The sequence below is a fragment of the Hevea brasiliensis genome, chromosome 18 (genome assembly GCF_030052815.1).
Source record: "Hevea brasiliensis isolate MT/VB/25A 57/8 chromosome 18, ASM3005281v1, whole genome shotgun sequence".
NCBI lineage: Eukaryota > Viridiplantae > Streptophyta > Magnoliopsida > Malpighiales > Euphorbiaceae > Hevea > Hevea brasiliensis.
The window spans coordinates 9,854,025-9,870,332 of record NC_079510.1 but is presented as its reverse complement, the minus strand read 5'-3'; the positions used below and the strand labels follow the sequence as shown (position 1 = coordinate 9,870,332).

At 32.9% G+C, this 16,308-nt stretch overlaps 1 protein-coding gene across 1 annotated transcript; it reads left to right on the top strand.

The window, feature by feature from the left end:
• Window positions 1–5,370: 5,370 nt before the first annotated feature.
• On the top strand, window positions 5,371–11,230 carry LOC110658625 (binding partner of ACD11 1). Its single transcript, XM_021816318.2, has 5 exons — window positions 5,371–5,601; window positions 7,122–7,225; window positions 7,350–7,425; window positions 10,283–10,363; window positions 10,441–11,230. The coding sequence occupies exons 1-5, from the start codon at window positions 5,596–5,598 to the stop codon at window positions 11,014–11,016; spliced, it is 843 nt and encodes a 280-aa protein (XP_021672010.2). The 5' UTR covers window positions 5,371–5,595; the 3' UTR covers window positions 11,017–11,230.
• The last annotated feature ends 5,078 nt before the right edge of the window (window positions 11,231–16,308 follow it).

The following is a 16,308-nucleotide window of genomic DNA, read 5'->3' as shown; positions in this document are numbered from 1 at the left end:
CAAAAATGAAATTTTACAAGTCCAATTGGTATGAGACCAATTGGAAATGAAAATAGACACTAAATGACACAATTTTCATTTAGGAAGTATGCCCAAAAAGTGACCGAAACCTAGTGAACAAATTGACCAACCTTGAAAAATCACAGTCTGCCCTGTACAAACTTACCAAATGAACAGTGTTTGTTCATTTGGTCATAACTTGAGCTAGGAAGGTCTAAATGACCTGAAATTTTACTAGTAGTTAGATGAGATATAGACCTAAAACTTTCATGAAAAACACAAACCCAAATTATGCCATTAACCAAGTCATTTGGCCACCCCAAGTTGGTGACCAAAAACTATCAGCACCAAAAATTGCCCATAATTCTGGGTCGAGTCCAATCCAGCAGTCATGGTTCAAATGGCTATAACTTGAGCTACAAAACTCCAATTGGAGTGATTCAAAATGGATAATAAACTTAAGATAATAGGGAACATTTTCTATGAGAAAGTTTTGCCAAATTCTAACAGTAAAATGACCAATGGAACAGTACATCCCAAGGCACCAAAACTGAAAATTTGCAATTTTGCCTAAAGGACTTAAGTTTTGAGAAAATGACCAAAACCAACAAGTTTGGTGACCAAAATGTGATATGTGGGTGAAGTTGGAATTCCCACACCTATTAAGCCTTAGAAAGTCAACAATTTGACTTGAATAGTATAGTAAATAGTAACCCCGAAACACAAATTTCAAAGAACATCGAGTTTAGCATATATAAGCTAGGTAAAAGTGAAGTTAAATTTATTTTTGGATTTATGCTAAGTTATGGTACTGAAACACTGTGAAATTGTGTGTTTCAGCTGAAAAAGACTTGGAAGGTCTGAGAGACTGAGTCAAGGCCTAGAGGCGACTCATGTCAGGTTTGTGCATAATAAACCTTATTTGAGTATTTTGTCATTGAAAAATTGATTTGGTATGATTTATGAAAATTTTGTGTCAATCATGAATTGTGTTGCCACTTTGTGAATGAAACTATGACTTTGGAAATCTATCGGATTCCTCATGAATTATTTGAATAAAATGTTTGAAATAGATTTTTTATTCACACTTAGCATGACAGTACCTTATTATTCCTCCTCCATTTATGGGGTGAGATCGATTATTTTCCTCCATCTCTGGTTTACCAGTTGAGGTTGTAGATCGAATGAGTACTCATTAGCTAGCTAGCCACCTCCCTCATTGATTTCAAATAGTAGGGTTGTAGATTGCTTTGTCGTGGTGTACAACACGGTATTGATCGAAAATTTTGTGTCATGGCTTAAGTTGTGCATGACTTGGCAATACTGTGTTTATTAAATTATTTGACTAAATTGTGTTATTATGAGTTTTGATAATTTGTGAAATGTGATTGAAAAATATTTAAATTGTGTTTTGTTAATGAATGATTTATGTATTGTATTTAAAATTTTTATTGTGCACCACTGAATATTTTTATACTCAGCGATAGAAAGGTCCCTTAGGCAAATCCCACATCGGTAAAGCACGGAGATGGTCTTGGGTTCAAAAAGTAATGATAAATAAAATGGGGGAACTAATCACTAGAGGTGCCTTTTGGTGGAATGGCCTGGAGAGTTGGAAGAACTCCAGGGTTAAGCGTGCTCGCTTGAGAGAAATTCTAGGATGAGTGACCTCCTGGGAAGTTCTCCATTCCACCTATGGGACAAAATCGTGAGGCTTATAGCCAAAGCGGACAATTTCTCTAGTGGTTGGAGCCCGATTATTACAATTGGTATCAGAGCCGCTCACGTGTCCTCTTGGGCGATGGTGGGGCAAAACTCAGAGAGGACGCTAAGTCCCAAAAGGGGGGGAGAAAGGTCCCTTAGGCAAATCCCATATCGGCAAAGCACGGAGATGGTCTTGGGTTCAAAAAGTAATGATATATAAAATGGGGGAACTAATCACTAGAGTCGCCTTTTGGTGGAATGGCCTAGAGAGTTGGAAGAACTCCAGGGTTAAGCGTGCTCGCTTAAGAGAAATTTTAGGATGGGTGACCTCCTGGAAAGTTCTCCATTCCACCTATGGGACAAAACCGTGAGGCTTATGGCCAAAGCGGATAATTTTTCTAGTGGTTGGAGCCCGATCATTACAAGTATTTTCTTCACTTTTATATATATGTTTCTCTTGTAATTCATGAAAAGATGACATGTTTAATTATTTAGGATGCCTACACTTAATCATTCATGTATGTGTAATGTTAGGGTAGTTGATTAAGTCCATAATTACTTGATTAAGTTTACATCAATAACAAAGGTGATATTGTGTGAATTCATCATATTGCTTAGAGATTCATAGTCTAGGTTAAATGATTATGCCACTTGTTATGTAATTGTTATTTAGAATTGGTGATGTTTCTCTAGCATGTTAAAGCTGTCATTGAGCTAAATCTTGCACTTGACTAAGGTTGTTCAATTATTTTGGGGTTAATTGGACACTTGCTTTGATTAATCTAATAAGTAAGGAGAGATAAAAAAAATTAATGCTTGTTTAATTTCTACAGCCAATTTGTTTAAGTGAATAAATTATTGAATTAGTATCAATGATTGGTAGTTAATTTCCATGGTGGATACATATCTCTTTACTGAGTCATTTACCATATTGTGTTATTTGCATCATTGTTAGCTTTTTTTATTGTTAGTGTATGTAAGTACTTGAGTTCACCTTGCTAATTAGTCAATCACTCTTTATGGGATCAACTTATAATTGCTCTTGTTATAAGTTAGTTAGTCTAGTAGAGTATTATATTTAATTGGTATATTCAGCACGCATCAAAAACTCAACCCTCTCTTATATTTCCACCGCTTTCTTTAATTTCTCCTCTCCCCTTCTAGTTTCTCACCCTATACAACCCAAGACACCCTATCTCTACTTCCTAATGAAGGAGAATCACCTCTAAGCATATAAAAAGGTAATGACACCCCTTTTACCTTTTCTTTCAACTAAGTTGGAGATGAGATGGAAGAAACCCCTATTTTTGGAAGCCCTAATTACAGGAGGTGATTCCTAATCTCTTTCCTCTTGATTTATTTGAGGTTTTAGGATTTGTATTTGTAAAGAAAATTGATTTAGGTTGTGATTAAGGTTGTTTTGGGGTTTGATAAAATAATAACCAAATTTAAGGGTTAAATTAGTGCTCTAAGTTGTTTAAGTGTATTTCTAGTTGTTTAACATTCTAAAATAATAAAATAAACTCAGAATAGGAAGTTTGCGTGACCCTTAGTTATGAACTTACGTATGAATTTTGGAAATTCCTGGTTCGCTAGTTGATACATGAAAATTCAGTGGCCAAAATAAGTGAATAGTCACATGAACAGTGCATAGCAAGTTTGGCCGCCAAACTTGCCTTTGCCTGAAAAAGTGTATTTTTTTTTTTAATTTTAGTTTTTTAACCCTAAAGCTAAAGGTCCCCTTAAATCCACTCTTGTAGACAAGAGTAAAACGTGAAGGACATAGAATCAAGAAGTCCAAGTGTTATTTTAGGGGTAGCTAGAATAGTAGAAGTAAGCACCCCAAGGCTAGTAGAACTTAAATTGTTTTAACTGCTTATTAAATTGTTTTATTTCATTTCATGCTCATTCATGCATCATGGTAATTATATGAAATATTCTGTTTATAATTGTATAATTGTTTATATAAGTTACTACTGCATATCACGAAGATAATGCATTATTGATTGTATTACGTTGGTAGTTCATGGACAACCCACTGGTTCCCAATAGGAAAAGATATGATCAAGGAAAAGGAAAGGCATGCATGCATTATAAGCTCGTTGTGTTTATGCTCTAGGATATCCTGGTAAGGCAATTTTTCATCTCTGACACCATTTGTTTAATATGATATGTTAAGAGGAAGTCCCAAGAATATTCTTTAATAGGCTAGGCATATTAGATATATGATTATAATTATGATGAGACTAGGAAACCATTGGTGACATGAACTACCTTGTTATGAATTATTTGTGTTGTTTAAATATCATGTGATTGCTTCATTTCACGTGCTTAGATATAAATGTTTTATATTATGATTTATTTCCCTAAAGTATGCTTCTACTCATTGAGTCTCTAGCTTATCCCTTTTCTCTATCTACCCCTTTACGGATAAGAAGAGAAGATACAATCAACAGATTTTAGTTAGCCGAGTTCCAAAGGTTACTAATTTACTTAAAGGTAAATGGACATTTTGTGAACTCTTTTTATAAAGGCATGCAATTTTGTTATTTTGTCATTGTACTTTGCCCCTCATTATTTTATAATTTAAAAGAAATTATAATAATGTTTTACATTTAATAAAACATTTATCTGAATTATATGGGTTTTATCTAAGATTCAATGTAAATAAGGCTTGCCATGAGTTTTAGTGGTCTGATGCCTTATAGTGCCCTAGTGCCAAAAATGGTCCGGATTTGGCCTATTGCATTTATGCTACCAAGGTGAAAGAGTTAATAGGAATGCACCACCTAAGAAAAGTCCCCCAAATATTGTTAGGGCAATAGAAATATGGCTTGTTAGGGTTTTCATTTGACTTTGATATCTTTATTCTAGCCCTTTTCCCATACCTATAATTCAAATCCTTCAATCTAACATCCCACCTACCCATATTACCACTAAAATAATACATATTCACTCAACTAACAAACCCTAGTTCTTCAATGAGAAAAATAGTAGAAACAAAAACAAATGATGAAAATAAGGACATAATGGGAGAGAAACAAAGCCTTCATATCATAAAAGAAAAAGAAAAAGAGACTTGACTATGAAAATCATTCAAGAGAGAATGTTAATTTTTTTTTAAAAAAGCAAAGATTGATTATTTGGGAGAAGGGGATTTAATTATAGTCGGAAGGATAGGGGCAATTATAGTTTAAAAAAAAATTCTTTACCTTTCAAATACATTGATTAACAAAAAAGTAGATTTAAATTAAATAGAAGGACTAAAAAATAAACAAAATGTATAAGCTAATTGATGTATTTTTAAAAATAAGAGGAATAATTAGTTTGTGTGTTAAAATAACATTCTAAAAATAATTTCTATATATAAATTATAAAGATATTAATATTTTAGAAAATATTTTAATAAATTTTTATTAATAATTATTATCTTATTAATTTATACGGGAACCTACAACGAAGAAGATTGGGATTTGAATCCACACCCCGCCAACAGCCGATTAAGCTACCATACTTGGTGTCATATCATATATTTTATTATCTGATAAACAAAATATTGACAAAATGATAATCCAACGCATCAATCTCCTGAGGACCCATAGATTAAGTGGGCTCCACCTAGAAAATCAAAGACCCGAAAGTGCCCATTTGATTAAACGCCTATACTTGCGGACCAAACCACGCTCTCTCCCTTTCAAAATATACATATTTTTCATTGAACAAACACCGGGATCTCTCGCCACCACGCACGTGCCACGACGACCCGCGTCTGTTCCCACTCTGGCCCACGCGTTTGCTTCATAAACCTTCCCCTTTTTCTTCCTCCTCTATAAAATCCAACAATTAAAACTGTCTATCATCCATCCTTTGTTTTCTTCGAAGCAGCTCACCATGGCGGTAAGTGATTCTCTCTCTCTCTCTCTTCCTTCGAAGTGGCTCAAATTGATTGTGTATTAAGCAAGTTTAGTCTCAGATTTAATGATAGGCGTAGATCTGTTCGAATTGGATTGTATGCTTAATGATGCTGCGTCTTCTAGTGGAATCAGATTTTTAGTTTTGGAACAAAAAACCCTAGTGATTGTTGTCTCCATGTGTTAATGGGTTTCTTTGGATTTTCTATGTTGAGGGAACTAATTAATTATTTGTTTTATGTAATGCAAATCTTGATAAAATGATACCAAACGAGGTTACATATTTCAAGGATTGAGGACACCAAAACTTGGTTGCACAGAAAAAATTTCAAGTTATCATTATGTGGGTTGTATTTATTTATTTCCTTTTTTATTTGAATGTTATTGAGATGTAGCTAGCGGCTATATGTGTGTGTGTGTGTGTGTCTGTGTGTATATTCTCCTGCCTTTGTGTATTGTTTGGTAATTATTGTGTACCACATCTAGTGTGAAAAGATTTAGACTTTATGAATATTGATGCAGAATTGGTTTTAAATATAGTTAATGGGGAAAAAGGATCTTTATAGCTGATCTCAATTAGTTTGCGATTAAGTTTTGTTGTTATTATTGTATACCTCACTGCCAAGCAAGTTAATTTAATTACAGTTTACAAAAAAAAAGTTAATTTAATCAGTTCATGTCACGGTTATTAAGAGTGATTAAAAAAAAAAAAAACTGGCTTTATATAGAGCTTAGAGTTGACCCAGCAGTGAGAGTCATGGTCCAAACTTTCCTTGAAACATTAATTTGAGAAGAAATTTTAATTAAGAAAGGATTTGGCCATTGATGACTACTTTAATCTAGAGACTTGTTGTGAGGTTGAAATTTCAATTTTAATTAAGACTTGTATGAACTTGCACTTCAATGTGAACACTTAATGTTGAGAGAGAGAGAGAGAGAGAGAGAGAGAGAGAGAGAGAGAGAGAGAGAGAGAAGGATTCACAATGGACATGCCTCATATGCCCTAGGAATGTGGATTAGCTGAAATCTAACAGGATAAGCATTTATGGATGTGCAATTTTTGCTGTTCATATTATATTAGCATATTCTTTATCACTCTTTTATGTGATTGTTTTCCTTACCTTTTTTCCTATCTTTCCTTTTCTACCTTTTTTCCTATCTTTCCTTTTCTGTTGATTGTAGAATGTAGGATTTCATGATAGAACAGTTTACTCATTCTTTAACCAAGGAGCTGAAAAGCTTTTGGATGCCATTTTTCTTTTTTTCTTTTCTTGTTCATCCATTTTCCTTTTTGGGGGTTCGGGAGAGGAGTCTTGTGAGCTATTACCTCATCACTTTCAAGTCCCAACCATCGGTCTTTGGTAGCTTAGGCTCATAGGCCTGTGCTCAGTCAGTATTTTGAATAGCATGCTATTATTTGAGTGTGAATTTTCTATGAGATGGTGTAATTGGCATTATTATCTTCCCTCAAGGCTCTACAACTTGCTATTTCCAATCTACTTGCAGGTAAGAACTGTCAAAGTCAGTAATGTTTCTTTAGGAGCAACTGAACGAGATCTCAAGGAGTTCTTTTCTTTTTCTGGTGATATTGAATATGTTGAAGTGCGGAGGTATTTCATTATACAGATCCATCATTACTCTCTTTTTCTTTTTCTTGAGTTCCTTAATCCCCTCATTTGTCTCCTTATCCCTCTTTCTGTTCTTTGAAACCAATGGCATGCTATGCATATGCAGTGATAATGAGCGTTCTCAAGTTGCATATGTTACCTTCAAAGATTCACAGGGCGCAGAAACTGCTGTTCTTCTTTCGGTAATTAAATTCTTACTCTTTTATAAATTGCTAGATTATTATTCTCCTTTTTCCTTGTGCTGATCTGCTTTGCAGGCCTTGTGAATTCATGATTCATGATGCATTAACAATGCGTTGTAAGACAACCTACCATATAGAACTAGTGATGGCATCAGGTTGGGGTTCAAATTATTTACATCCAACCATTTATGCACATAGCATTAACTGAACATTACTGGAAATGGTCGGGTATTGCCTGATTGCAAATTAACAGAAGGCATATCATAAGAAAATTTTAAAGGTATATACCGGATCAAGTTCCTATATTACCCTTGCCCGAATCCTACTTGGATTGAAACTTTGTTACCCATGCCCTGCCAACTTAATGGATCAGGTAAAATCCAAACCATTCAGGTCAGGCCAGGTCATATGCTAGGTGGAGTGCACAAAATTGCCATTCCTATATAGAACAAGTGTAAATACTTTGGCCATGGTTAACTGCTTTTTTCCCTGAATTAACTTGTGTTCTTAGTTCTGTTAGTATTGACACCCATTTATTTATTTTTTTTTTATATTTTTATGTAATGGAATATATTTTCCTACAACTTAGATTGCTTTATTCCTTTACCTACTTTGATATAAAATTTCTAGATGCCAAAGTTTGCATGAAACAGATTCGTCCATGAAACCACCTTGAACCATAATAAGTAGGAAGGCTGTAATAATGGATTATAGATTAGAGAGAGATCTTCTCAGGATCCTGGTGGCTGATTATAGTTTATTCTCAAGATTCTGAAAATAATTAATCAGAATTCAAACAAATACTTGATGGCCTTGGACTGCTGATATACTCAGTTCCTATAATAATTCTTGTGCTTGTCTTTTATCTGTAATACTCATATAAGTTGAGAATTTTTAACTTATTTGATGTTTTGGATTATAGGTGTTAACTTTTTTTTTTAAAAATTTATTATTATTATTATTATTATTTTTTTATGCTTGATGCTTCACTTTCTAAAATCACTAGATGTAGATTGAACCCATAGCCTTCTAGATTAGAAGGCTAGTGGATTGAAGTTGAGTTGAGGTTGGCTTGTAGAATTACTGTTTCCTTGGATAGCTAACGATTTCTTGGCATTTTTGTGATAAATTAATGTATGTATATGCCACTGAATTTAATGGCATTATCAGTATTCAAATGGTATAATACAATTGTTACCCAATTAAACTAAGACTGGTGACCTTAAAAAGTTCTTTGTTAGATTTTTTAGCAGTAATGAAACTTTTTCCCCTTAGGAATGAAAAATAAATTATTTGGTTGGACCAGAGACTCTGCAGTTGTTTTTTCCCAATTAAAATTGAATTTCTTAGAATGAAAGCAGAATCCTTGTCAAACTTTAATATTCTGAAGCTCAAGGTCTAATTGTTGCATTTAGCACTTAAATGCAAAAAATTTATGTGATTATAGCTAATTGGTAGAAGAATTTTGCCCTTGCCCCTGGCGTAAGAGTTTTTTTATGAATAGAACAATCTTGGTTGAACCTCAAGTTCCGTAAGGGATACTTCAGATGAGTGAAATATCAATCATTACCTATAAAATGCTTAAGACAACCACAAAAATTTTTATATAACAAAAAAAAAAAAAAAAACAGTGCAAGCATGATGACACTTGAACTTATTTTATGTCCCTCAAATCTCAATTGGCCAAATACATAAATTGCCTCTGAACTTTTCATGAAAGGTTCAGTGAAAACCTAAACTTTTATTCTGACTTATTTAGCCATTTGGGAAATACATGTTTTTGAAGATCCGTGAGGCTAAAGTTAAAATTCCTCCAGCTAAAACAATGGAGGCAAAAAGGTAGATAGAGAGAGAGAGAGAGAGAGAGATTGCAACTACAAGCACAGACTCCAGCAGGCAAGGTAGTCATTTTCGAAAATAAAGAAAGAAAATTCTTGAGAACATTATTTAATCATTCACACAAAATATTGTTTCCTACTCTGATTTATTCCAAATGGATTCAAGCGTCATTTGCCATTCATCAATCGAGGATGAATCTTGAGAGAAAAATTGGAATGTGTTAAACCTCTCCAGAACAACAAAAAAGTTGTCCAGATGTCTTTTTTTTAATGCAGTAGCACGTGAGTCTTTCACCTTAAATTAATTTGCTTTATGAGTGTTTAAATAAAAATGAAATTTGAAGTGCTTAACAGGTTATAATGAAAGTTAAGGATGCTACCAGACTTTTGGGTTAAATTCCAGGTGTCAATTTATGTATTCTGCGATTCTCAAGTCATGATCTGTATATGATGAAAGCATCAATATGCAAGTAGAAAATTGAATTTTGGTTGTAACAGTGTGTTTTACTTATTTATTAAGAGTCCTAGCTTGATAGGTACTCAACTAAAGGCCAACAGAGTATTTTTTGGTTCGTGGTTTGCAATTTTATTTCACTTTCTTGAGTGTAGTCTCTGGTAACATTCATGTCTATCAAACTTTGGAAGCTGTTTCATTATGACAAATTCAAGCTCTAATATATTTAAGGGGAGTCTGAACGAGAAGTTAGACGTTCAATTTTCAGGAAGCTAGTGTGGCATGTGTTTTCTCAGCCAATGTTTTGGTAACTGATTATTCTTTTCACTCAGGCATTTGAAATTATGCAATGAAGAAGAATAATGATAGTTATCTCTTATCTGATTGCACCATAATTGTATTGGTTTTTGTAAAACTAAATTGGTGATCTATTGATATGGTGGGCATATTGTTTTAGAATCAATTTTATTGTTCCCTCAAAATTGATTCCCTCCCCTCCCTCCCCCCCCCTTCTTTTTTCTTTCTATTAATGTGCATATGATCGAGTTTCAATTTCTAATGTCAGGGAGCAACAATAGTAGACCTGTCTGTCACAATAACGCCAGATCCAGATTATAAGCTGCCACCTGCAGCTTTAGCACCCTCAGTAAGAATTTTGTATTTGAATTTCTTTCATACCATGTTAGAACATCAGTAACCTGAATATCGTCCAAATCTGTGCAGGCAACGGAAAATAAAACGCCTGGTGGTGCTGAATCTGCCTTCCAGAAGGCAGAGGATGTGGTTAGTAGCATGCTTGCCAAGGGCTATATCTTAGGCAAAGATGCAGTCAACAAAGCAAAGACTTTTGATGAGAAGCACCAATTGACTTCAACAGCCTCTGCTAAGGTTGCTTCTTTTGACAAAAAAATAGGCTTCACTGAGAAGATCAGTGCTGGAACGACCATTGTAGGTGACAAAGTCCGGGAAGTGGATCTGAAATTTCAAGTTTCAGAGAAAACTAAATCAGCATTTGCAGTAGCTGAGCAAAAAGTTAGTAATGCTGGATCTGCTATTATGAAGAATCGGTATGTTTTTACTGGGGCTTCTTGGGTAACTGGTACTTTCAACAAGGTTGCCAAGGCAGCCGGGGAAGTTGGTCACAAGGCAAAAGAAAAGGCAGGAATGGCTGAGGAGGAGCAAAAGAGAAAAATGGTGGATGACTTTGCCCAGGTTCACCTATCTGAGTCACCAAAAGCGTCCACTGAACGTGAGCAACCACCTTCCAAGCCTGCCCCTGTTCAAGGTTTGATCCTTTGATTTACTACTGTAAATTTTTTCTTTTTTTTGTTAAATTTAAACTCTTGTATTTGTTATCTCTTGATTACATGGTGGAGTTCTTTCAGCCCAGAAAAGTGTTGAATTTAGGACAGTTTACCAAAATGGTTGGATATGTTGCATGTAATAGCTGTTCTTTCTATGAATGTCAATAGACGATACATTCGTGATGATAAATGTCTTCTGCTGTTTTTTATTTGAGTTGCCTATTTGTGGTTAAATAACGTTATCTCATGGTTTTCTTTTATAAGTCCATTTGGACATTTTGTGTGTAATGATGGGGGATGCTGAAGTCTTGGTATTAAGAGAATTCTAGCATAGTTCACTTTCTTTAAAGAATAACCTCAGTATTCCCCTTCTCTCCCTCTTACTTTCTACCTGAAATAAATATTTTGGCGTTACACATATGATTCTTAGCAAAACTTAAATAACTGAAATTTTTAAAAGAGAAGCAAACTGAAATTTAAAACATTGAATAAAATCTAGTTAGATTTAGTTGGGAGTTAAATTGAACGAAAGATTAAAATAATTTATTCTTATTTTTATTTTTATTTTTTTTCATATAATAGATTTTGATTGAAATTCGAATTTGAAACATTACAGCTTTAGAGACGATTTTAGTATTAATGATAAAAAAAAATTCGTTGATTTGGTTCATTTTAATATGTAAGGGTTTATTTTTATTTTTGTTGGCTTTTATTTTTATTAGGGTTTAAAAAGAAGATTAACAATAAAAAAAATAGCTCAAAAAATTAATAACAGATAAGCTTATTAAATATTTATATATTCTTTCATTAATTAAATGATTGTTGATACATAATTATCTTATTAATAAATTAGCAAAATGTTTGTGCTATGTATGCGCGATTTATTGCTAATTATTTTATGGTAAATATATTGTATGTAATTTTTATTAAGTAAATAATATATAATATAAAATTCTAAAAGTTATGTATAGCTGAAAAGAATTACTTAATTTTATCATGGTGATCATGTATCAAAGATTGTGTGACCCGAGAATATGTAAGAATCATATAGATAAGTATTGATGTAAAGCGAGTTTAATATCCAGCAAAGACTAGAGTATGCAGCTACTGGTCTGGTTAGGAGTAAGAAGACGGTCGGTTGGAAAAATCTATATACAAATACAAAGTAAATATGAAGGACAACTTGTAAATAAAAGTAACAAAAGTAATTAAATGTCCTAATGTTCTCCCTATTAAAAAACACAATTTATAACCTAAGCAATACTCAAATGGCCTCAGTCCCCTCAAAACTCATAACAATGCTCATTTGGATTCTTTCTGTTCATTTTAATTGTCCCTACTTCATTAATCTCAGCTTAAGTATCTAAACTCTTTTAATGTAAAAAAAAAAAAATCATTCACAACCAATTAATTCCAATTAATATTGTTATCGTGCATACATTTACAACTTAACTTCATAAGTTTGATAGCATAAGAACCAATTGGAAAATTAATCTATTATACCAAAACCCCAACTTGAACTTGGGTTTGCCTTAGCAAAATCAACTACAAAGAATGCGTTCAAAGCGTAAAAAAAAAATGTAGAAACCGCCTGTGATATTAAGCGCTTTCCAAGGTCGGTCTTGAGCATGCATGTTCAGATGGAAAATGCAGTATGACGCACTGGTAGAATTTTGTTGAATTAAAGGTAACTTAACGAAACCCACAATCTAATGAATTAACATTTATTTTTATTTTTCCAAAAAAAAAAAATCGATGAGAAATGTTTGAAAATTGATTACAAAGGTCGTGGATCTTAGAGATTTGTCAGTAAAGAAAACTATCTTGGTTGGTCTCTATTCGAGACTCTTGACATAAGGATTGTTGTGTTGGTTTTGGATTTTAGATTGAGCAAGTCACTGCATAGATTTGAAGGCAAAAGTTTCTCTCGTTGATTCGATGGCTATCAGTAGTGTTGAGCAGTATTTAGTTTAAACTGAATAGATCAACCAAATTGAAATATTTAAAAATTTAGTTCAATTTTTTTAAAGGTTTGGTGCTATTTTCATTTTTACAAGTTTTGGTTTATTCTATTAGGTTTGATTTATGGATAAAAAAAATGAGAAAAACTAAATCGTACCAAAATAATATTATATTTACATTGTTTTTGTAGCATACATGACTTGATGTAGCAGAGTGGTTAAAGACTCTTAACAAAACCCCATGTCTGAATTAATCCTAACTGTCCATTCCAAACAATCTCCGCAGTTGAAATCTTAGTATATATTATCATTTTCTCTCACCCTCATGGTCTATCAAACCCTAGCCTTATTTCTCATTCAAGACTCCTCTCTTCTCCTCTCTTTTGCGTTTTGCTAGCTATTGATTTCTTCCCTTCTCAACTCCATTCATTTTTTTTTCTCCAGCAACAACAAGAGCCTCTACCTCTATTCCCCTTCGATTTCTTACCCTCCTTTCTGCTATCTTTTCCTTTCGTCACTACCAAATTCCTTGCCATCAATAGTCGCTCCCCCCTCACTGGCCATGTTGTCTCTCTTCTTGTACATATCTTGTGATTATTGGGAGTTACAGGTAGTACAAGCAAATTAGGTGAACTTGTTGATGGAGAGCTCTTCCTTTTGTTAATTTGTTCTAGTTAAAATTTTGATGGTTTGTAATAGTTAATATTATATTTAGGCATTTAGTTAATACATCAATTTTTTTTAATTATTTATTTATTTTTATTTTTGAAGGCATTTGCTGTAAGTTTTGTTCTTTTTTTTTTAGGCATTTTATGTTGTAAATTTGTTCTTTTGAGCAAAGTGTCGAGCTAAACATCTAGCCGCAACAGAAAAAGTATTTGCCAGTTTTTATCAGTTAGGAGCAAGGAAAAATGAAGAGGCCAAGAAGAATGACGACTTTTGATTTTTTCAAGCATAGTCAAATTGCCAATTGTTTGCTGATCTACCTTCGTTAGTGAAGAATTGGAAAGGGAGATTTTTCATCCTCCGAAGTGGGAAGGAATTCCTCAGAATTGGAATAACCAAGCCAATAAGACCAAAAGAATGCCCCACTTGAACTTAATCGAAGACACATCGGTGGTCGAGCTCAAAGAACAGAGGAGAAAAGGAGCGCTTTAAAATTGTAAAAGTCATGCAAGCTAAACTAAACGGGTGGTTCAACACCTATGTTGCCAAGATGGTGAAGGAGCGGAAGCATGGTAATTGGTGCATTGGACCATTGAATTTCAAAAATTTTCTTCTAGGGTTTCATGCATCATGCCATGACTTTAATCATCTTGCATGATAGGAAGACAAATGGCAAGTTTATATGGTACCATTTGTCACCATCTCATTGTCAAACCCGTACTTCGCCTACTGGTAACTCTTTAAATATACTACAAGGGATTTTAAAAAAATTTCTGTTCATTTTTAAGCTGATGGGTAAATTTTTCACAATTATTAAAAATTTTTAATTGACACTAAGTCACAAATCAAATTTTTGATATTTAAAACTACCGCAATTTTTACAAAAATTTGGGCAGAGTACCGGCTGTATTTTGAGAAAACATTTCTTCAAAACCTGAAAAGAAATACACTTCCAATATGTTTTCTCAATCACAACTCCAATACAAATCAATTTCCCCTCACAATTCAATCTCAAAAATGAATAAATTATTTACATCAATTATCTCAACTCATTTTCAACCCAAACTCATCATAAAGGAAACCATACATAATTTTCAGACTCAAGAAGAATTTAAATAGTACATTCATTTAAGTACTAAAATTAACATTACAAATAATTTCCATTTCAATTACACACCAAAATGACATTACAAAAGTTTTTGTAAAACTGCTCAAATAAATTATATACATATAATTACATGCATATATCAAAATCTAATGCACAAGGGTATACCTATGATATACCCGAAGCCAGTCCCAATGTCTTCAAGGAATCTTACTCAGCTGCTCTATAGTCTTTTCACTTGCGACAGCATACAAAGCTATCGCTGAGTGGTGAACTCAGTGGTGCACAATTATAATTTGAAATATAGTACAATATACTTTAACAAAATTACAGTAAAGAATTTGGAAATCTGGATATTCATCAAATTCCAAAAATCAAAATGTTCGTTGCCAGCAATATAAATCATTTGTTAAAATGACTTTGATCTAGAAATTCAATTTATCAATCACAACTAGACATTTAATGTAACACTCCTCACCCGACTACAGTGTAGCCGAGCAAAGTGTGCTACATTCGGTGCTGGAGCACCCTATCTTATCTTACTTTATTCCTTTCATATTTTGATCTCGATATATTTTAATATTAATAAATTTTTCGACGGAAAAACCAGCGGAGTTTCCCTTATTTTATTACCAGTTGACGTATTTTACTATTTGCCTGTTTGAAAGTTTCAATAATATTTTACAAATAAAATCTCATCAATTATTTTCATAACCATCTCATAATTCACATCTCATTCATATATCTCAATTTCATATTCATTTCCATGCATTATCTATATATTTCAAATCTGTCTTCGAATCCATACAATCTCATTCATGCTCAAATCACATAAGTAAAATTTTCAAATTTGTTTAATTTACATAATTTCATAATTTACATGATATATAAATTAATTACATATGAAAAAGCTAATTTATTAAATTACAATATAAGAAATAAATAACATACACAAAATACATGATATGCTTAATGTGAGCCCTATCTACATGCATTGCTGAGCAGGTGACAACCTTGAACGCTCTGCAGATCGAATCTCCAAAATCTCTGTTTAGTATTTGCTGGGCTTTAACTTCAGTACCTGCGCGAGGAAACAATTCCATCGTGCTAAGCATTGCTGCTTAGTGGTGCAATAATATAACAAGGAAATAATATACAAATAAAGATAGAAATAAAACATAATTCAAATAATTAAGATTTATTTATACTTCACATGCGGTTTCTAAAATTTGATATGTTTTATCCTAATTTAGTCTTCTTTGAAAGTGTTTATTTCGCCAATGTACAGAAATAATGTATAAAGAAAAATGATTTAAAAATAATAAATATATGCTTATATTATCATGTAAGTCACATTTGCAATATTTATGTGTGTTATAATTTTCTTGCTAATCTTTTAGCTTTTTCTCAATACTTCCTAGGTTGTCTCAGATTATTTCATAATAAGTAAATTTTGATATCAGTCCAGTTCATTTCGATTCTTTTTAATAAATAACTATTCTAATTTATTTCAAGTCATCTTACTCATTTCTTTTATTTCATATCTAATATTTTT